The sequence below is a fragment of the Heloderma suspectum genome, chromosome 7, assembly GCF_057233095.1.
Source record: "Heloderma suspectum isolate Gila_16-S chromosome 7, 16-S_ref, whole genome shotgun sequence".
Classification (NCBI taxonomy): domain Eukaryota; kingdom Metazoa; phylum Chordata; class Lepidosauria; order Squamata; family Helodermatidae; genus Heloderma; species Heloderma suspectum.
The window spans coordinates 105,925,691-105,947,975 of NC_139464.1; the positions used below are offsets into that span (position 1 = coordinate 105,925,691).

Consider the following 22,285-nt stretch of genomic DNA (forward strand, 5'->3'; position numbering starts at 1 on the left):
CCAGACCCTTCCTTCCTGCCACCGCCTTTCCTTCCTCCTGCCGCCCCTACCCACAGACCCTTCATCCCCCCCCCATTGGCAGTGCACAGTCTGTCCTTCCTTCCCCCCACTGCTTTGCCTCACTGCTGGTGTCACCGCCTGCTTGCTGCTGACACTGCAGCCTTTCCTTCCTCCCTCCCTCCCGCTGAAGCCACCATGGTCTTTCCTTCCTTCCTTCCTCCCCACTCCTGCTCTTGCTGCCTTGCATGTGCTGCCTTTCCTCCCCTTCACCACCTCGCCTTGCACCTGACATTGCTGCCTTGTCATGGGGTGGGGAGAGGAGAGGAGGAGGGAATGGGGGGGAGGAAGAAGAAGGTGCACCCACCCACCCCAACAGCATTTCTGGGTGGCCCATGGACCCAAAAAGGTGGCCTATCCCTCTGCTAGCGCAACATAATTTGTGTTAGCAGAATGACATCATTAGATAGTGCCCATTATACACTGATCGTATGTATATATGCTGACAAATATACTCTGTAGAAGTTCTCTCAACCTGTCTTTTCGTAAAATGATCTTGTGAAAGGGCCCTGTATTGTAAAATCTCTATATCAGAAACCAATTATTTTTCAGAATGTAGGAACTAAGAGTTTTCCTACATAGGACAAAGTCCAATTGTGCGTCACTTAGCAATGCATACAATATATTGTCCTCTCCCCAGCCTATGCCCTTCCTTTACCCCATCTAATCATTATGCTTCTTCTCCTGTTTAATGTATGTATTTCTATGGGAATTTCATTTTCTCCTTAAAAGTAGGCATTAATCTTAGATGTGTTCTTCTTATTATGTATGTTGTATGAAAGAATAAAAACCACAGCTGGCAGTGCAGAACAATTTGGAATAATTTCATATCAGGAGCAGGGCATTTATACTGGATCAGTTCCGGTGCCTTATGCATTTCACCACATGACTGTATATATTGCAGCATTTTCTTACTGATGTACTTACTTACTTTCTATCCTGTCTTTCCTCCGAAGAGCTCAGGTGCACATGGTTCTTCCCTACATTTATCCACACAACAACTCTGTGAGGTAGGTTAGAGTTAGACAGAGTGACCAGACTGGCCCAAGGCCACCAGTGAGCTTCATGGCTGAGTCGGAATTTGAACATGTGCCTTCCCACATGTTCGCCTTCACTACTGCACTATACCGTACGCGTGAGCCTATGATGATTTCTAAGCATTGCCTTTGTACCTTTGAAAACTGTAAGGCGCCTGCATACCGTTTGAGTAGTTATTGCTTAGGGAACTAAGAACCTATCATTTTACTTAATGTTTGTGTCTTAATGGGCAAAACACTTAAGCATTCATTTCAATTTAAGTTCATTAGTCTGATTGAACTTGGTAAACTCATGGTGGCTGCAATCCAGAGAAGTGACATACACAAATATGAGGGGGTAGGGGAGTGCGTATAAAGGCAGAACTTTCTTTGACATTTTCACAGCAGGAACTTCTCTCTGCTAAAAAAAAAAAACCCAGACAAGTCACTATTCAGTTTTAAAAGAGGGCTGCCTCTTTAGTAGTCAGAATTGCTGCTGGGTAAAATCCAGAGAAACTGTGGGCTCTGTTGGAAGAGTTCGCCCCTAACCTCTTTAGATAATGGTCATTGAGGTTATTTGTTGAGTCAAGAGTAATATGCAACTGCCCTTGTCTTTCATAAGACTTCAACACTGGATTCTGTTAGTTGTTTAAATGTAATCCATATTTACCATTCTTATATACAGACTTGTCAAGAGAAGTAAATCTGATACCAATTATTTTTGGTGAAGGTTCTTTTATGTGATCTTTTTTATTGATTTATTTTTCCTTTTTTACGTTCGAAGAGTGTTTCCTTGATAATCTCCTTTCGGAGATGTAATACTAATACATCTTCAAAAATATTCCTATTACTTTGAGTAAAACTGCAAGCATGTATTGCCCCAGTCGTGGGCTCTGAACTCTTAATTTTGAGGTGTCAAGGTAGTGATAAATCATACTCAAAGGTTTGCTTACAGGGAGACTTTATTGGGTAACTTTCAGCACACAGGCGTACCCAGTGGTTGGATCAGACAGCGTCTCTGAACCCCGACCCACTGGGTACAATGGGTCTTATACTCTACATGTGAGCAACAAGGCAGCATAACAGCAGCACGTGCCACTAGCGTCCATTCCCAGCACAGGCCAGAAGTATTTGGTTCTCAAGCGCAACCACCTGCAGCTCAGCATAAACACACAGCTTCGCTTCTCAGGCACAGCCTGATAAGGCTTCCTCCTCATTAGCAAGGAATGCACTGAGAAGGCTGTTATCAGCCCTTTGAATCATCTGCACATGCTCAGAGGCTTACTAGCAAGGGAATTGCAACCACTAATGAACTTAAGCAAGCATTATGGATCTCTAGGCCCCTCTAACAGTATAAATGACTTGGCTACGCTCCTGGGGCCAATACAAAGTGTAGTTTATGTGACTATGCATTGACGTTTTTACACTTGTAAAAATACACTTCCCCTAACATTTTAATGTATTGTAATATTACTTTTCATTATAAATCAGAGAGTGCCAGTTCTGATAAATGTGATCATTTACACTGATATGGTAGAATTCTCTGCTTTTTGATATAATCAATTTATTCTGCATTGTTCTGGTGGAAGTAAGGCACAACTCAACAAACCATAATGCTGGCAATAGCATGAGGTTTTCCAGTGGAATACGAGTCCCCTTGAATGTAAAAATGGGAACGGGGGAGATAAGTATTCTTGAAGTAAATACTGATAGTAATAGTGATTAAGAACATGAAGCAACCTTTCCACCTTGATATGACAGTATGCCTAAAAAGATCAACATTTCAAGGAAACATGGATTGATATAAAAGTGTGACAGTTGCATTATATCCAGAAATTCAATTAATATTTGGACATAAAAAGAAATTACACATTAAGGTGACTGATCCAGTACAAGCACAAGAACAGCATGTAGGATTCCCGCATGGCTAGTGGTGTAGTGGAGCCAGGGGTCGAAGGAATGCAGCACCAGCACTTCTGTATTAGCAAGGGACCCTGACTTTATTTATTAAATTTATTAATTGCCCATCTGGCTGGTCACCCGGCCACTCTGGGCAATGTACAACGGTACAATTTAAAGCAGTAAAACTACACATTAAAACATCCTCTAAAAATACCCTAACCCACCCTAAATGCCTGCCTGAACAACCAAGATTTCAGTGCATGGTGGAAGCTCATTAAAGAGGGGGCATGGCGGAGTTCCCTAGGGAGGGAGTTCCACAGAGTGGGGACCACCACAGAGAAGGCCGTCTCCCTCATCCTCACCAGCCTAGCTGTCCTGGCCATCCGAGGCTGATCTTGTTGAGCAGCCTGTCTGGTGTTGCTGGAGGCACTCCTTGAGATAGGCTGGGCCGGAACCGTGTAGGGTTTTAAAGGTCAAAACCAACACCTTGAATTTTGCCTGGAAAACAGCTGGTAGCCAGTGCAACTCCTTCAGCACCGGAGTGATGTGATCACACCAGCAGCTGCCTTTAATTAGGCAACCTGCCGCATTCTGCACCAGCTGCAGCTTCCGAATTGTCTTCAAGGGTAACCCCACGTAGAGTGCATTACAGTAGTCTAGACGAGAGGAGACCAGGGCATGTACTACCAATGGGAGCAGATGGTTGGGAAGGTAGGGGCGCAGCCTCCATCTGAGATGGAGTTGGTACAGTGCTGTCCAGCTCACAGCTGACACCTGAGCCTCCATGGACAGCTGGGAGTCTAAAATGATCCCCAGGCTGCAGACCTGGTCTTTCAAGGGTAGCCATACCCCATTCAACACCAGGTCAACATCCCCCAACCTCCTCTTGTCTCCCACCAAAAGTACCTCCGTCTTGTCAGGGTTCAGTTTCAGCTTATTCCTCCCCATCCAGCCACTCACTGTCTCCAGACATTTGAACAGGGATTCTACGGCCAACCTTGGTGAAGATTTGAACGAGAGGTCAAGCTGCATGTCATCAGCATATTGATGACACTGCACCCCAAACCTCCTGATGATAACCCCCCAGCAGCTTCACATAAATGTTAAATAGCATCGGGGAGTGGATGGAACTTTGTGGCATCCCACACACGAGTGGCCACAGGTCCGAAACCTCCTCTCCCAGTGCTACCCTCTGGTACCTGCTGGAGAGGAAGGACCGGAACCACCGCAATACGATGTCTCCAGTGCCCAATCTCTCCAGTCAGAGAGGTCAATGGTATCAAAAGCTGCTGAGAGGTCAAGAAGGACAAGGAAGGAGCATTCTCACCTATCCAAAGTCCTCCTCATATCATCCACAAAGTCAACCAAGGCCGTTTCTGTCCCATGCCCAGGCCTGAAGCCTGATTGAAATGGATCTAGATAATCGGCTTCTTCCAAGTGTGCCTTCAACTGCATTGCTACCACCCTCTCAATTATCTTGCCTAAAATGGCAGATTCAAGACTGGGCAAAAGTTGTTCAAAACTTGGGGATCCAAGGAGGGCTTCTTTAAGAGCAGTCTTATCACTGCCTCCTTGAGGGCTGATGGTATCACTTCCTCCTCAAGGGAGGTGTTCACCACCACTCTGATCCCCTCACCCAGTCTCTCTCTGCGGCTCATAATGCTTCAAGATGGCCAAGGATCAAGTAAGCAGGTGGTCGGCTTTACAGATGAAAGCACCTTGTCCACTTCATCAGAAGGAAGAAGCTGGAACCAATCCCACAAAACTGGTTTGCCACAGGCTGCCTCTTGCTCACTAACTGTATCCACGACACACGGAATAACACTCCTGATCTGATCAATTTTATCCGCAAAGTGCCTTGCCAAGGCCTCAAAGGAGGCCTTAGAATGCTCCAGCATTTCCAGAGCAATTGGACCGACCAGGCTTCGGACCTCTTGGACATCATCTGACACTCTCTTCAGAATTCCCTGTTCCCTCAGAGTTTAGCTGTGATCCTCACAGTAGCTGGAGGGAAATGAAGTTTCCCAGCAACAGTAGATTGTTCCTTGCTGTAATGTAAAGTATTTGGGGGTGGCTTGGTCTTGTATGGGCAGTTAAGACCCATTAGCTTTACAAAAGACCTGTTCCTGATGGAGGTGAAAATTTCTAGAACTCAGTTATTGATATGGATCAGCACAGGTTATGATGGGTGCCTGCACTTCAAAATTTACCACTACACCACTGCACATGGGACAATAAGAGCCCTGTTCCCCCCCCCTTCCTACGTGCACAAGCACATGGGTGCATCTTGCAGGTGCTGTGCAAGTGAACATTGCAGAGCTGTAAGATCCATGTGAGGATCTCTGCCAATCCTCATCTAGTCCTCTATATTTGCGTCATGCAAGTTCTTTGTGGTGGGAATACTATATAGGAATCTTCCATGCAAAGGTGCTGTGTCCACACGTAGACTGAATCAAGCTCTTCCGGCTTTGCTGGTGTGTTTATTCTGCTATCATTTGACAGCAGCATTTTCACCTTTGTAAAACAAAAGTAGCTGTTGAACATTGATATACATGAGTATATTGAAAGAACACGTTTATTTTTATTTTATTTATTGCATTTTTTTATACTGCCCAATAGCCGAGGCTGTCTGGGCAGTTCACAATTAAAACCATAAAACACAACTTGAAAAACATAATATAAAACTGTTAAAAGTTTAAAAATGCCAGGTAGCGCCAAGGTAAAACCCAGCAGCAGTTACAGCCCATGGAAAGCCTATGTGAAAAGGTGTGTTTTCAGGAGGTGTTTAAAAGTTGTTACATTTTCTGCCTCCCAAACTGCACAGGGGAGGGTTTTGCAGAGGGTGGGTTTCGCTACAGAGAAGGCCTGCCGTCGAGGTTCTTCATGGCGACATTCTTTTCTTTTTAGAGCAAAGGTCTCAGTTGCGCCCGTGTTCTTGTAAGTAATGGCATGTAGTAACAGTGGTAAGCAGAAAAGTCATGTCAGAATTACCCTCCTTTATTCTCTGTCTCCCAAAAGACACTAATGAGGAATCACTGTAGCTCTCCCCTAGCCCGCAAAGCACTTTCGATGTAGTGCCCCCTGTGCAGGTAATTTTAGGACAGAACTAAAAGGTGACACTGGATATGACCCAAGCAGCCTGGTCCTGCATTCTAGTTCCTCTCCCTAGAAAATGTAGAGTGCAATCCTGTACAGGCCTACTCAGAAGTAAGTCCCATTGAGTTCAGTGGTGCTTATTCCCAGGTAAGCAGGTATAGGATTGCAGCCTTAGTCAGACATACCTGTGTTCTTGCCCCACCAACATCAGCCAATGACGTGGAGTGGGTATAAGGCAACTTGGGGAAATGATGCAGGTACATCTGACTAAGCATTATAGGGAGTGAGTTTTACTCAGGGCTGCCGATGGATACCCATGGAAAAGGTATATGTGGAACAGAATTCAGACAGAATTTAAAATACACATGACTATTGCAAGAAAAAGTGACAAACAAGATAACTTGTTACTGCTAACGAATACCTCATGCAAAGCCCTCATAGCATTTTCATTTTCTCCATGACTGTATTGATGTGTATGAAGGTAAACTCTCTCCGTCCAAAGTGTTGTGAAATTGCTCCCACAGTCCCTTACTATTTGGAAAAGACTACTTGTACAAATCTTCTTTATTCCCTGTGCCTGGATAGAATGGATTTTGGCATAGACACTTGCTGAAAAGTAATTTTACTGTCATGTTTAGATCTGTATTCTTAGAATGGGGGCTTTTTCATGGTACAAGTGGAATCACAAAATTTTAGAGGCAAGACCATTCTCATTCCTTAAAATCACTTTCTGTTGTCTTGATTATTTTCCCCAGTACTTCCAAAGTCACCTGTTCAGTTGCACCATTTGACTTCTTGCTAATCAGTTTGCACATTCGTTCTGCAAAAATAAATGTGATATCACAAGATGCTTTGCATGCATATATTAAGGTTCACAAATACAGCTTAGCAAGCGGTTTTAAACATGCTGTTTTCTGCCATGATGCAAAGCACTTTTGCACATGGAGGAAGAATCAAAGAGCAATAGCACACACCTTGGGTAATCATAAAGCCCAAGCAAGGGGGAAAGAAGGAGTGTGAAGTTAAATGTATGAATTGATTTTTTCAGTCACTTGGCATGCCAGCTTATTTACAGATTTTCTTTGAAGAAAAAAGAAAACACACACACACACACACAAGCTCAGTAGGTTTATACTGAAAGCACCTTTGCCAATATTTAATTGTACTTTGATGGAGACAAATATTCCTTATGCTGTCCTGCCTCACATCTCACCTTGCGTGTTGCATGTGGGCATCTGTTATTGATTTATGGAACATTTGCAAAGATGTCATTGCCATGGCAATTAATGTATGCTCCCTGTGGCTGTGTACTGTAATTGCTCCTGGAAATTCGATATTATTCTTAATTGTCTTCACAGTTTGTCAAGTACAGGTTTTGTTGTCACAGCTGCCATGAGAAATCAAGTGGCCTTGAAGACTATGGTGGGCTCATGGTGCTGGCTTGCAAAAGAAATGTGCAGGCAATACAATGCTGCCATCAGCCTCTTTGCCTGGCAGGATTAATTTTTATGTTTAGAAATGAGTATTTCCTAGGGATTTTTCTTCCAGAAATAGTGAGGTCGGGCGTACAGTTAATTCTGGGCTACAGTGAAAACACATGTATAAATAAATTGTTTAATCAAGAGGTAAAATATGTGCGCCACAAAGCTGTGCAAGATGACACAAAAGCTTTGAAATAGCCTCTCCGAGACGTGAGATGGAGTTCCAAGTCCCGCCCCCAGATAGTTGTTTGTTTGTTTGTTTGTTTTTAATGGAAATTGACCTTGGAAGCAGCAACTGAGAGTAAGAAGAGCAGCAAGGGAGGGACTACTTAGCCCTTTTCCCTGTCCTTGTCCATTCGAAATCTCACCCTCCAATCTGCTTTCCTGTCTGTGGGAGGAGACCTCATATCTTTCCTCCCCTGCCCTCTATGGGTGAGAATGTAGGTTGGGGTCATTTTGAGATGAGAATGATATGAGGGAAAGGGTTAAGCAGCCTCTCCTCGCCTGATCTTCCTCTGCTCTGATTGCCAGCATGCCAAGGCTGCTTTCGTTTTTGGTTTTTAAAAACTGTAGAGGAAAGTGACATGGAACTTTGTGTAGTTTGGCCCTGAGGGGGAAACACGGTAGCGGGAAGATCTCTTTTGGACATGGAAAGGGGTTTTGCCTATACTTGGCCAGATGTAAGATGATAGTGTTCAGAGCTGCCTCAACCCTAAATGCTAGCAGCCCTATGAGGGCCAACTGCACAATCATCACGATGATCAGTAGCATCTCCTTGCTGCACCCAAAGAATGCTGCCTCCCTTTCGTGCTGGTTTCCTACATACCACAATAAGAGCAAAGATCAAGGCTGCATTTTAACATTCACCCAGAGATTGAGCTGAGAGCAGGTAGAATGTAGTGCATTGGTGGGCAACATGTGACCTATGGGATGCATATCCCCCACCCCCACCATGCAATCTCTGCTACCACATTGAATTTGGGGCAACTTGGGGGGAAAATTAAAGTGTAAAACAAAAAACAAAATAAAAATAAAAATGGTGCCCATAGCTGCTACAGAGCACCAAAAAGGTCACATTTAACTTGCAAGTAAGCTAAATGTTGAGTGCTCCAAAGCAGCTACAGACAGTACATTTTTCCTCATAATTACAGCATGTGGATAATAATAATGACCTGCCTTATAATAATTTTAAGTATTACTAAGAATTATATGTGTATATGACATGCTTTGAACACTCGAAACAGCTATAGAAATCCTTTGTAGTAGTATTCGCCTGCTTAGACTTTAGCACTATTCTAAAGTTTGTTTTTTACATTTGTATTTATTTTAATATTTTCCAAACCATTCCTTCATCCACAATGAATACCAGGGTACTGTACATAACATTATAAACACAAAATAAAAGAACAATGAAATTATAGCAATAAGAGGCATGAAAACTATTCAGCCAGCAATCAATCAATGTAAAAACAATTCAGATTAAACTTAAAATTTTACGTTTTAAGATTTAAGACTCTTGGGCAAACAAATGTTTTAATTCGTCACCAAAAAGAAAATAAGGGTTGTGCCTTTCCTATCTCCCCTGGAAGCCCATTCCAAAGTTGGGGCTCCATCACAAAGAAGATCCTCTCTTTTGTAAATGCATAATTTATTTTTCCCACTGATGGTATTCAGAGAAGGGCCTCTTCTGAAGATATTAATGCATAGACAGTATGATATGAAAGCAGGTGCTCCTTGAGATAATTGGGTTTAGAAAAGGTTGCTGGAAAAAGGCAGCATAATGTGGACAGGAGAGTCTTGCAGTGAAATAATATTTTCTCGCACACAGAGGAAGGTTGACACTGTTACCTCCACTTGCATGCACATTTGATCCCCAAAACAAGCCTTGCTCTGACAAGCTTTGCCATTTGTCTTCAACAAATATTGCTCAGAATATAATGTATAGCCTTGACCCCATGGATAACGGGGATGATTTAGACACCCAGGTACTAGTTGTGCCTGTTGAAATAGGTTCTCCTGAATAATCCAGTAAATCCCTGTATCCAGGGCTGTTGGCCATATCTTACTACAATAATTCCCTGTTCTCCAGATAGTTCTTCAACTTGTGCCAGCTACCTTTTGCTTGTGATTAACTACAAGAGTAGATTCTAGTTCTCTTCACTGTGTATAATAATAACTACAACAATAAGTATTTTTATTTATTTGTTCATGCATACCTATAGAGCAAACAACATACCCTGAAAAAAGTAGGTCTCTGTCTGCAAGACTTGGTTACAACTGGGGGACAGGATTGGAGCAGAGATGGGGAACTTCTGGCCCACAGGCCATTTTAGCCCATGGAAACTCAAGTGAGGCCCCTCCTTGGGACCCCATCCCCATGAAGAGGAGGCAATGAAGCAGCGAAGCTGGAAAGTCAGGGCAGAGCAAAGCAGGCTCCCGGACTGAGGCATCAGCTGGACATCATGCCCCTGATGTCACAGATGAGCCCCCCCACCTGGCACTATCCATCCCAAACTGTCCCCTGGTCCCAACCCAGTCTGACATCCCTGGATTAGAGAGTGAAGCCAAAGACCTCATAGATACCTATGGACATAGGAAGCTGCCTCATAAGAAATCAAAACATGGGCAGGTTTTGAGGTGAGGTTTTGAAGTGAAAGGAGGCTTGTTTTTAGGAGGGATCTGAAGAAAAATAGAGAGGGATGTCATGTAGCTGTTCCGGAAAGGAGTTCCTGACATAAGGGGCAACAAGAAACAATGGGTGGAATAATTTAATAGCATTCTCTACCATGGTCGTTTCAGAGAGCTTCTGCTATTGGGCAGTATAGGAATGTAATAAATGTTCATTTGTTTGTTTAAGAATAATTTCAGTGGAACTACCAGAAGATGCAAGGCAATTTGGCATCCAGTTCCGATGGTGGCAACCATATCATTCTTCCCAAGGAGATGACGTGTGGGCTATTGATGAAATCATCATGACTTCTGTACTTTTCAATAGCATTAGTCTAGACTTCACTAATCTAGTGGAAGTTACTCAGTCTCTTGGATTCTACTTGGGAAATGTTCAACCATACTGTGGCCATGACTGGACACTTTGGTAAGTATTTTTTGTCTTGCGTGATGAATATTTTCTCTTGCATTTCCAAAGTTTCAATCTAATGCATAGTTACTTGGGGATAAACTCCAACTCAGTAGAACTCAGGTAATATGCTTAGAGTAGGGCTACAAATCTTTAAAGTGAGGAGCACAATAGCATGCTTGTGTCTCTGTGTATCCTAATGAGTGCTGGAAAGGGCTAATTGATTTCTGGAATGACTCTCTTCCTAGTTGTTGTTCATTAGAATTTTCCCCTGGGCCCACAACATGAACGACAATGTGTTCACTGACCTATATATAATGAGGGGTAAATTTTACATTGCGGTGCAACGTGATTTATGCTTGATGATGTGACTGTGTTCACATAGTTCCTTTGCCTGCAACATGTTGGAAGTTTATCCTGAACTGATCACAGATGTAAATTAAAGAATAATTAGCTGCTCTGATTTCCTTCAGTTACAATAATTAATTCATGCAAATTAAAGCAGGGTGATGGTACATAATATGACACATTTAAAACACATTTAATAAAGAATTCTCTGTGAACATACTGGGCCTCTTGTATTTAGAAGGACCTAAGTGACAGTAATTCCGATCAAAGGATATGATCCAACAAAAGTTAAATGCCTATTTAATTATCTCCCATTAAAGTGGAAAGGTTTTGAAAGTGCTCTAGCTGAATAGGTTGCACAATAGGTTCCCAGCAATCTTCAGATATAAAAAGTCTGGAAAACCCACAGACCTATTTTGTTGCTGCAGTAGTGCCCAAAATATTTTTGCCAATATAGCCATAGTGTGGAATAGGGAGAAGACATAGATAAAGATGTCTGTCTTTCTGTTGGTATCTCATCACAAAATGTCATTGCTGTGTATCAGATATGTAAGATTTTGTGTCCAAAATGTTGTTTAGTGACTTGTGTCTTGATTTGCCTTAGTTCCGCTTCTTCCACTTTACGTTCTGTATTTTGCATGATGCTGATATGCTACCTCTGTTGACAGTGGCTGTTGTGCTTACAGTAACACCAACCCACTCTGCTGCAACTGTTTGCCATCCTGAGGTGGCCCACAATGCCGTACCATGCTACACACTGCAATATCATCTTGGTCTATAACTGAGCTAGTTTACTGGGTGCCTTTGTGTACATGGTGATAGCTGGTTGCAATTGTTGAATTGTTGATATTTTATTCTTATTGTTTTATTGTGTTTTAATTTTGTTTACCACCTTAGGAGAGTGTCCCCTAAAAGGCAACCTATACACATTGCAAATCAATAAATTTGCCATGGCAGAACAGTGGTTGGATCCTATTCGTAACACTTGACCATTCATCAATTCATTACTGTACATTGTAAAATGATAAAACAAAACCATTTGCACTGCTAGAGAAAAATATTACCTTTATTTGTTTATTTTGATATTAAAATGTTCTTATTCATTTTTCAACACATAAACATTCTCACTAGATTACTTGTGTGTTTCATGACAAGAATAAGAATAGGTTTGGGGGGCTGTGAGCAAGGCCCATTGAATAGTATTTGTGAGAAAACATACATGGGCTATACTATAATGAAATAAAACAATGAAATATAAAAACAATGGAGCTTGAATGGAATGATTCAATTATAATTAGCTATGTTTCAATTGCCTTTGAAGGTTTTATTTCATAATGCATTCGCATATGAATATTACATTAGCATTAGGTTTATGTACTAGTATTACTAACGTATTCGGATCGGTATGGCGTAAATTATTTTTCATTAATTCATAGAATAGTCATAGAATAGTAGAGTTGGAAGGGGCCTATAAGACCGTCGAGTCGACTTGTCAGCATCTACCCAAATAAAGTTGATAGGTGGCTCGATTCAAACATTTAAGGCTTCAAGCTTGATTACAACAGTTTAATTTTTCTGCTTTCATCAAAGCACTATGTTCATCTATGTCTGATCAAGATTTTACTTTACTTTGGATTTACTCTGTATAGAATAATTTGCTTTGAGAAACTACAGTCATAGTGATTGTAGAAAAAATGGTAAATAATAGTATAGTTGCCCAAAGGGCACTGAGAACCAGCTCTCCGGGACTTTTATTAACAAGTACATTTTGAACAATTTGATTCAACTTCCTGATCATCTCTCAAACTACAAGGAGTTGACTTTGCTGTGAGAAAAATATAGAATGTGCTCTGCAGTGATAATGGGGCTGTTGAAACTGCATTAACCACTTTTATAAGGACAATGGAAGTACTCACTGCTCATTAAAATGAAACAACATGGTCGGGCTCAAACTGTTTGCATAGTTTTAATCAAAGAGCTGGAATGAAAGGCTTTGAATGCCATTGTTTCCCCTCTGGTCTTGCTAGATTGGCATAGCATATGTAGGTTATGTTTCTTGTTTTTGAGGATTTTTTTAGTTTGGATAGAAAGGTAAACGTTCTTTCTTCTTCTGTGTTTTTCTTCTTCTTCTTTATACCTATGAATCCAAACCAGAAACCACAGTGCTAATTACTCGGTAGACTTCTCTTATTGTTGATTTCTTCCTATATTGAACTGGACAGAAAAACATTGTCAACACTTAAGTTATTAGGCTGTATAAGTATTCTTTGGTGCTTTGTGAGTTGTGAACTATTCCCTTCACTGACCTTGCATCTCTCAGGGGAATTAAAAAAAAACCTTATATATCAGGTCTGTGCAAATGGCTGGTAGTTAAATTAATTATTGTTGGCTTCTCCCAGCTGTGAGTCCATTTGCTTCTCATTTTCTAACTCATGACTTTCCATGAGCATGGATTGCTATGGCACAGAGAGTGTTCTCTTGGGAATATTCTGACAATTGCTTTTTCATTAGAAGAAGTGTAGTCAATATGCTATAAATCATTTTACACCATGACATCTTAAAGCACTATTTCAGGGAAGTGTGTGTGGGAGGGATGCTTCTAATTATATGGTAGATCTCCCCTTGTAGACATGAATTTGTAAACCAGAATTTATTTCTGCTCTAAGATTTAAGACCCAGCATTTATAATAGGGTTTATATATTTTTCTTGCTGATGCATTTCTTTTCCTTTCAGCTGTTTGATAGTTGTAAATTAACTCAAACAATAACGAAACTTGTTGAATTAATATTTCTATGTGATATTTCAGTATTTGGCAATATACTAAACAGCCCAGGTCACCTTCTAAATCTAAAGTGGCTGAATAACACAAATGAAGTAAGGACTGTGGTCCTTCATGTTGTGGTAGGTGTATTAAATCATGACTTCTGTTTTTACACTCATGATGGGGTTATTCCCAAATAGTTTAATTAAGTTGGAAATGCACTTATTTATCTTAAAGAACCTGGCACATTGTAGGTAAACAAATACTTTACAAAAAGAAAAAGAAGAATAAAAAGAGAGAATCAGATCTGTATTAGATCCAATACTTGCAGTCAACAGCCTGCATTACTCCTGTTGTTCATCTTATCAGTCTGATGGTTACAATAGTAAAATTGTGTTGGTGCTGCCCTACATCATACTTTCTTTTCAAGAGCATTTTGCCTAACCTTTGGGTTGACACTACTCATATGTGCCCAAGTATGAATCTGAAATGCCTAAATCTGTTGGCTCTTGCCAGTTGACTGCAGCTGGTGGCTGGCTGATAACAGGGTCATAAACCTGTCCAAGCCTGCGAGAGGGAAAAGGCAGCTGAAGCAGGGAACTTTACCCAGGCAGTCAAATCCAAAGCGATATGGCGAAGAGAAATCCATTTTCCAGTCCAAAGTCCAAAACACACAGTAACACGAGCAAGGCAGTGGGTCAGGTCCAGGGCTGAGGCTGAGATCCGGCATGAGATACAACGTTGTTCTCTAGCAGCCTTGCTCCTGCCTGCTTCCTGCTGTTAACTGCCGCGTCTGGAAGCAGCTGCATCAGCCCTCCTGCCTCTGAGAGCCTTTCTGTCTTAAACAGACAGAGGGTCACCTGCGCTGTTCTCTTACATGCAGCCGCCTTCGATCTGTGGGGGTCGATGACATTTCACCCTCCAAATCCTCTGAGGTGGCTGCAGCCAGGCATGGAACATCCACAGGAAGTGAGGGGGCTCAGGCTCCTTCTGTGCTGGTCCCTTCCTCTGGGTCTGGAGCCTGCCATTCCCCTTCATCCTCAGAGGAGTCTGAGGGAGACATGACACTATCTCCCTCCCCAGGCTCATTCTTCCTCCGCCCCCGCCCCCCAGCCTTGTCTTGGCTGGGTATTGCTGGTGGAACTGGCGAACCAACTGGGGGGCATGTACTTGGGCTGTGTCTTCCCAGGAACTTTCTTCCAGACCATACCCCTTTCAGTCAGTCAGGTACTAGAGCCAGCCGCAATGGCAGTGAGAATCTAAAATCTGTGCAACTTCAAACTCCTCCCCATCCACCTGCACTGGGGGTGGAGGTAACTGTGAAGCACTCAAGGGATGAGGTGGGAGGGCCAGAATGAGCAGTGACCAGTGGAACACGGGGTGAAGGTGAAGGGATGCGGGGAGCTGCAGCTGGAAGGCTACTGGATTGATCTGCTGGGTGATCAGGAAAGGACCAACGTGCCGTGCGTCCAGCTTCCAGTGGGAGTTGTTGGGTGGTCGCAGAGTTTTGTGGGTGAAGGATGAGCCACAGAGGAGGACCAGTTGTCTTGGCTCAGTATTCAGGCTTGCGGGAAGGTGCATCTGCCTGTTTGTTCTGGAGTCCTGGGAGGTATGTGACTGTGACCGTGAAGCTGAACCAGGAGAAGACAAGAGACTACTGGATTTGGTGTTGGTTAAGTCTCTGGGAACTTTGCAAGTATTCTAGGTTTCTATGTTCTGTCTGTACTTGCACTGGATGTTGGGCCCCTTCCAGCAGGTGGTGCCACAGCTCAAACGCCACCTTGATGGCCAGCAGCTCCTTTTCCCAGATAGTGTAGTTCTGTTAGGACAGGTTGATCTTTCTCGAATGGAAGGCAAAGGGGAGCAGGGTCTGCCTCTTCACCGCTGGCTGGAACAGGACTGCCGCCATGGCGTTGTCAGAGGCATCAGTTTCTATGACAAAAGGCTTAGCGTGGTCTAGCTGTTGATGAATGCCGCCTTGAGGCGTTGAAATGCCCACTGAGCGATCTCTGTCCATTGAAACTTCTCCTTGGCTCAAAGCAAGTCCAAAAGGGATGCAGTTAACTCAGAGAAGTGGGAAACGAACTGCTAGTAGTAGTTAGCAAAGCTGAGGAGGTGTTGTACATCTTTCACACAGTGGGGTGCCTGCAAATGCAAGATGGTCTCTACTTTTGCTGGGTCCATCTGAATTCCAGAGGGGGAGATACAGTGGCCCAGGAAGTTGATGGTCACTAGGTCGAACTCACACTTCTCCAGCTTGGCGAATAAGTGGTGTTGTCTTAGCCACTGTAACACTGACCGCACATGGGTCTCATGTTCCTAGGGGTGGCGCAAGTAGATCAGAATGTCATCCAGGTAGAAAGCGGTCTAGGAAATCCTGGAAGATGTCATTCATAAAGTTCTGGAAGACAGTGAGGGCGTTGCATAGCCCAAACAGCATCACAGTATATTCAAAATGGCCATATCTGGTGCAGAAAGCTGTCTTCCATTCGTCCCCCTCCCAGATGCATACTAGATTATAGGCTCCATGCAGATCCAGCTTAGTAAAAATCTTGGCCTCTCATAACCGCTCCAGTAGTTTAGGGATCAATGGCAAAGGGTAGCAGTTCTGGATGGTGATCTGGTTGAGGGCCCAGTAATCGTTACACAGTCTCAATTCCCCACATTTTTTCTTGACAAACAACAGGGGGCAGCAGCAGGTGATGTGGAGGGGTGGATGAACCCTTGGCGCAGGTTCTTGCCAATGAACTCCCTCAGGACAGCTAGTTTGGGCTTGGATAAGGAATAAATTCTCCCCAGTGGAATCTTGGCCCCTGGTATCAACTCGATTGGGCAGTCATAGGGCCGGTGAGGTGGGAGCTGATCCGCCTCTCACTTCCTGAACATGTCACAAAACTCCCAATACTTCATGGGCAACTTCCTGAGTTCAAGGTTTTCTTCCCAAATGGTTAACACCTGCTGTCAAGTCTTTTGGTTCTCTCCCTTCGCAATCAACACACTCTAAGATACCAGACTTCAGGCTCACTACTTTATTAGTTAACAAACAGGCTCTTTACAAATGCAAATCTTCAGAGACCCTCAGGTGACAAAGGAAAACAGCTACTGTAAACACACAATTACGAATATCAATAGAGGAGCCAAGTGGGAATTAGAGATGTTGCTGGCAGTTTGAAACAAGAACTTGCCGGCCAGAATAACTTAGGGGGGGATGCCCCTCCCTTACAGTTGTGCCCTCCTACATAGGCTATCATGCATAGCCAACTGGCTGGAACATCTGAGCTCCGCCTCTAACTTTTCCCACTTCACTCTGCACCGGACTCTAGCATCCTTCAGGTCACACGCCACACTCTCCTCCTCCGAGACCTGAGTTCTGAAAGGGGGGGGGGGCCTTCAGGTCAAGCCATCTGTGTGCCAAGTTCCTGAGAACATTCTGTCTATCCATATTTGAGCTCACTTTTGAGGAAACTCCAGTTCTGGCTGTTCCCATTCTGAGTCTGAGCTGCTAACTATCCCCACACGCTTAGAATCATTCCTGACACCTGGTCCTTCTGGATCCAACAAGTGGTTTGGCAATGAGGTGAGGAGAGAGATACTTGACCTGTCGACCACTGGATGCAGGGGTCATGTCGTTGGAGCCAATCCAGACTGAGCACCAGTGTGAAGTGAGGGGCCACCATGAGGTAGAACTGAATGCCCTCCTGATGTCCCACCAGAGCCATCTCTAACATTACAGTTTTCTGGACCATGGGCCCAGAGGCTAGCATCAATAGTCTCCACCAATACAGGCTGGGGCGTGGGTTGGCGAGGAATTTGGTGCAAGTCTGCGAAGGCTAGGTCCATAAAACTACTGGTGGAACCCAAGTCCACCATGGCTTTGGCCTGCAGGGTCCCCTGTCCAGGGACCTTCAGAGAGACCAGCACAGTCAGATGCATGGAGGGTGAGGAGCTGGATTGGTAGGCCCTCTGGAAGACAGAATCACCCCAGACTAAAGGCCTATTGTGGCCGGGGTATGGCTGTTTTCCGGGGTTGTGGTGTGGGGCAGTTTGGCCGAGCAATGGGCTGCAAAATGGCCTGGGCCCCCACAATATAAGCACAAGCCTTGCTGCTGACACCTCTGCTTCTCCTTAGTGGACAAGCGTGGCTGAGCCCTGCCCAACAGCATCAGTTCTTCCGGTGGGGCAGGTTCTCTCAGAGGGGTCTTGTGTTCTGTCCCCCTGGGGGTGGCATCTCTGGGGGCTGACTGGCACCGAGCTGAGGCACATCTGCTTTCCAACCTCCCCTCAATCCGGAGGCACAAGTGGATCAGGGCTTGCAGCGTAGCAGGGCATTCCACTCAGCTAATTCATCCAGCAGTGTCTCTGCGAGCCCCTCCTGAAATTGGTCCATGAAGGCTGCCTCATTCCAGGCCAGGTCTTGCTGTAGCAGGCGAAATTCAGTTACGTAGTCCGTGAGGCAGCCTTGTCTCAACTGCCTTATTTGGCGGCTAGCAGTGGAAGCTTTTACTGGGTCCTTGAACATGACCTTCAGCTCCCTGCGAAATTCAGCCAGGTTCACTAATAGAGGGCTGTTCTACAGCAAGAGCGGCATGGCCCACCTTGCCACAGCTCCTGTGAGGAGGCTGATCAGGAACCCCACCCATGTCTTATCATCTGGGAAGGCCTCTGGTTTCAGGTCCATGAAGAGTTAGGTTTGTGCCAGAAAGGCAGGTAGCTGGTCCGAGGTGCCTGAAAACTTTTCTGGGACTGCCACAGGGCATTTTGCCTTCACAGGGGGCAGGGCCGGGGTGGCTGCTCCCACCTGAGCTTGCAGAGTTTGCACCGCTGCTATTAGCACCTCAATTTGAGAGCGAAGGAATGCGTTTTCCTGCTGCAAACGTTCCATGGAAGCTAGATTCCAGCCCTTGCTCTCACTCTAGTATTTTTGCTTTTTAACGGGTTGGAGAACAAACTGTCGGCTTCTGCCAGCTGGCCGCAGCTGGCAGCGATAAATCACTAGCTGATAACAGGGTCACAAACCTGTCCAAGGCTGCAAGAGGGAAAAGGTGGCTGAAGCAGGGAACTTTACCAGGGCAGTCGAATCCAAGGCAATGTGGCAAAGAGAATCCGTTTTCCAGTCCGAAGTCCAAAACACACAAGAGAACATGAGCAAGGCAGTGGGTCAGGTCCAGGGTTGAGGCTGAGATTCGGCATGAGATACTATGTTATTCTCCAGCAGCCTTGCTCCTGCCTGCTTCCTGCTTTAACGGCTGCATCTGGAAGCAGCTGCATCCAGTCAATCCTCCTGCTGCCTCTGAGAGCCTTTCTGTCTTAAACGGACAGAGGTTCGCCTACATTGTTCTCTTATGTGCAGCCGCCTTCGCTCTGTGGGGGTTGGTGGCATTTTGCCCTCCAAATCCTCGGGGGGGGGGGGCGCTGCAGCTGGGCATGGAACATCCACAGGAGGTGAAGGGGCTCAGGCTCCTTCCATGCTTGCCCCTTCCCCTGGGTCTGGGGCCTGCTATTCCCCTTCATCCTTGGAGGAGTCCAAGGGAGGCATGACAAAAACTTACAATTGGAATGGATTGATCAGCCTTATTTATTAATGAGTGTTTTCAAGAATGTGAAGAAAATTTACCCTTTCCTATCTTCCCCCACTCTTTCTTTTGCTTTCGCCCCTCCCCCCTTTGTGTAAGGAAGTGTGTGAGCATCTTTTGGAATAATGGCTAAGGATCCGTATAACCACATGTGCAAGGGGACAGGGGGATAGTATTGATGAATACAAACATTATTGTATCTGTAATTTTATTATAAAACAAGTTTAAATATAAAAAGATGTGATTGGACTGTACTTGGTGCAGATTTTGCTATGGTACAGTAAATTACATTTGGTATCCTTGCTATGATTGTTGTTGATATCAGTCAAATTGGTCTGAGAGCTTTTCTACACAAGGCATTGTGTGCTTGTTATTCCTTACTCGTGGTTGTTTACAGGTTCTTTAGACAACATTGTGACTCTCCAGTGTCACTTCTGTTTTTTAAGGCTACTTTCCGGGGGTGGTATGTTTGGAGCGGGGAAAATGGATTTGTAAAAGCGAAACCCCTCACGTTTTTTCCTAATGGTGTAATTGCGTTATTATGCTATAGCACAGTACCACCTAGAGGTTATGTAGTGGAAAAGCAGGAAAGGAGAAGCTCTTTGTGTTGAGCTCAGTTCTCAATTATGTGAGGAAATTGAAAGCAGATACAGCAGATTAACAGCCTCATGTAGAAAAGCTCACAATTTTTGATTCAGTGTGACCTTAGATATTATACATGCCATCAGCTACCTACCTACATAGTATCTGTAGCAATATGAATTGCTGGATTCGGCCTGGGTGGGGTGTGTTTCCTGCGAAGAGCCAAGAAGTAGTGAGGGCCACACCCACAGCTTCTGGCCTGAGGCCACAGCCCGAGAGAGCTCTATAGAGGGGCCTTTGTTCAAATAAAACTTGGAGGTTTTATTTAGAAAGCAGAGTCTGTTGGTTCTGTGGGGTACAATCCACCAGCTTTGAAACAATATTTTCTGCATGTTTATATGTGACTCTGAGCTTTTCTACCCAAAGCTGTTAATCTACTCTATCTACTTTCAGTTTCATGGCAGAATTGAGATCCAAGCTCTATGCAAAGAGCTTTTGTATAGAAAAGCTGTGTATTGAAAGGGTCTACCACCTGTGCAACTTTCCCATGCAAATTCCTTTTCAGATATTACAAATACTACATGCCAACTGTAGAAAAGAGTGAGCAGGCATATCTGAAACTCCACATATTTATTATTATTTATTCAAATTATTTTTACTTTGCCTTTCCTAAAAAGTTCAAAATGGTAGTAATCATGGCTACTACTAATGATTTACACTAGAATCTTTATTCAGATTTCCCTCTTACTTTAATTGTGAATGTGCTGAATACCGAAAAACACTTTCAAGTACTTTTCCAGTAGTTCTAGTTGATATACTGAGCTTCATGGAGAACATTACCTGATAACTAGAATGAATAGCCATTGCTTGTGTGAAGTTCCATATATGCATTGAATTCCACAGAGATTAATCTGAGTATGTCAGACAGGACAGGAAAACTGTGCTTACAGGGAGAAGGATTGGGTTCATTCTGAGAATTTGGATTTTGCCTGTTATGTCAACATGATAGGTTTGTCCAACGCAACGTGTATCCACATAGGTTTCCATTGTTACTGAAAGCAATGGATTTGAATGTGCAGTAATTGTGAAAGTCCCACAACACCTTACCAACAACAATTATTGGCTGGCATTTACTATGCTATCATTCCCATGAGTACCAATTAGCGTACAGTGCTTGCAGATGGACTGATTACTTTGGGAATACCCATGGAAGATGACTATTTCTGAGCATAGACGTCATTTAATTAAATGTACAACTAGAAATCCGTTCCCAGAAGAATGTTTACAACAAACCTCCTCTTGATTCATTGTTTCTGGAGAGCATTTGATTGCTCTTCCTTGATGATTCAGCCAATATATTAGGCTACCTTCTGACAGTGTTCAAATTGATTCCAAGCATATGTTTCTTCACACAAAGAAAGACAGCATTGGGATTCCAGCAGTAAAAATCAGCAGTAAGCAGGTACGCTGGAGAATTACCGGAGGGAAAAGTGGTGAAAAGAGAAGAGTTAATGTCTGTAATGCTACTGAGTTATGGTTACAGGCAATCTGTGGGCATAAAAAGAGCCTCTGCAGAAGTAGAGCTAAAAAGAAGCAGCATGTCTTGGCATTTCATACGCATTGTGCTCCCTGCACAAGATACCTTCTTAAAAAAATATTTTAACAATGGCCTCTGAGACAAATAGATTATGCTTTCTTCTCAGTTTCCCCCCTGAAAAACCATTCCAACAATTAGAAGACATCAGAGTTATTATTTCTCCCAGATATGTAGTCAATGCAGTGAATATAATAGCTTAGGATATAGTGCATGAAGCTGGGCTTCATGCTGAGGTTAAAGACACTGTTTAATAATCTGGGCATGAAACTGTACAGTCAGTTGATGCTAGTAGACAGATTGGCCAACATATATTACAGAAATCCAGATTATTAATCAGCCTGACCTATTTTAGCCCTTTTACTGCACATTTTAGTTGCTTCTGCTCTCATTAATTGTTTTCATATTTTTCCTTTTTTGTTGTATAATTGTTTGCTGTGTTTTGTTACCTGGAATCAACATAAATAAAAACATTAGATTTTGCAGCTTCACATACTTCGTTGATGATGCAAACTCTATACAACAATAAAATGCTACATTTGTTCTATGTACACTGGATATAATTTAATATGATTCTTTGTACAGAAAAAGGAAAACTCTGAGCTTGCCTACATGTACAAAGGAAGGGTAGATATGTTCAGGAGTAATATACCTCTTACACTTTTACCATTCACTAGCTATGTTCTTAGCTACATGTTGTGTTACTTGGTTTTCTGGGGCTATAATCTATTTGGTAAGGGAGTGACTGAAAAAAAGGAACTATGTTTCAGCTTACCCAAGAAATGCTCAGAGGCCTGA

At 43.5% G+C, this 22,285-nt stretch overlaps 1 protein-coding gene across 1 annotated transcript in view; it reads left to right on the forward strand.

The window, feature by feature from the left end:
• Nucleotides 1-22,285, forward strand: part of RELN (reelin) — a 429,656-nt gene that overhangs the window by 281,172 nt on the left and 126,199 nt on the right. The window contains exon 20 of the mRNA XM_084811492.1: nt 10,410-10,646. Within this exon, the coding sequence (XP_084667618.1) occupies nt 10,410-10,646 (237 nt within the window). The remainder of the gene's footprint in view (nt 1-10,409; nt 10,647-22,285) is intronic.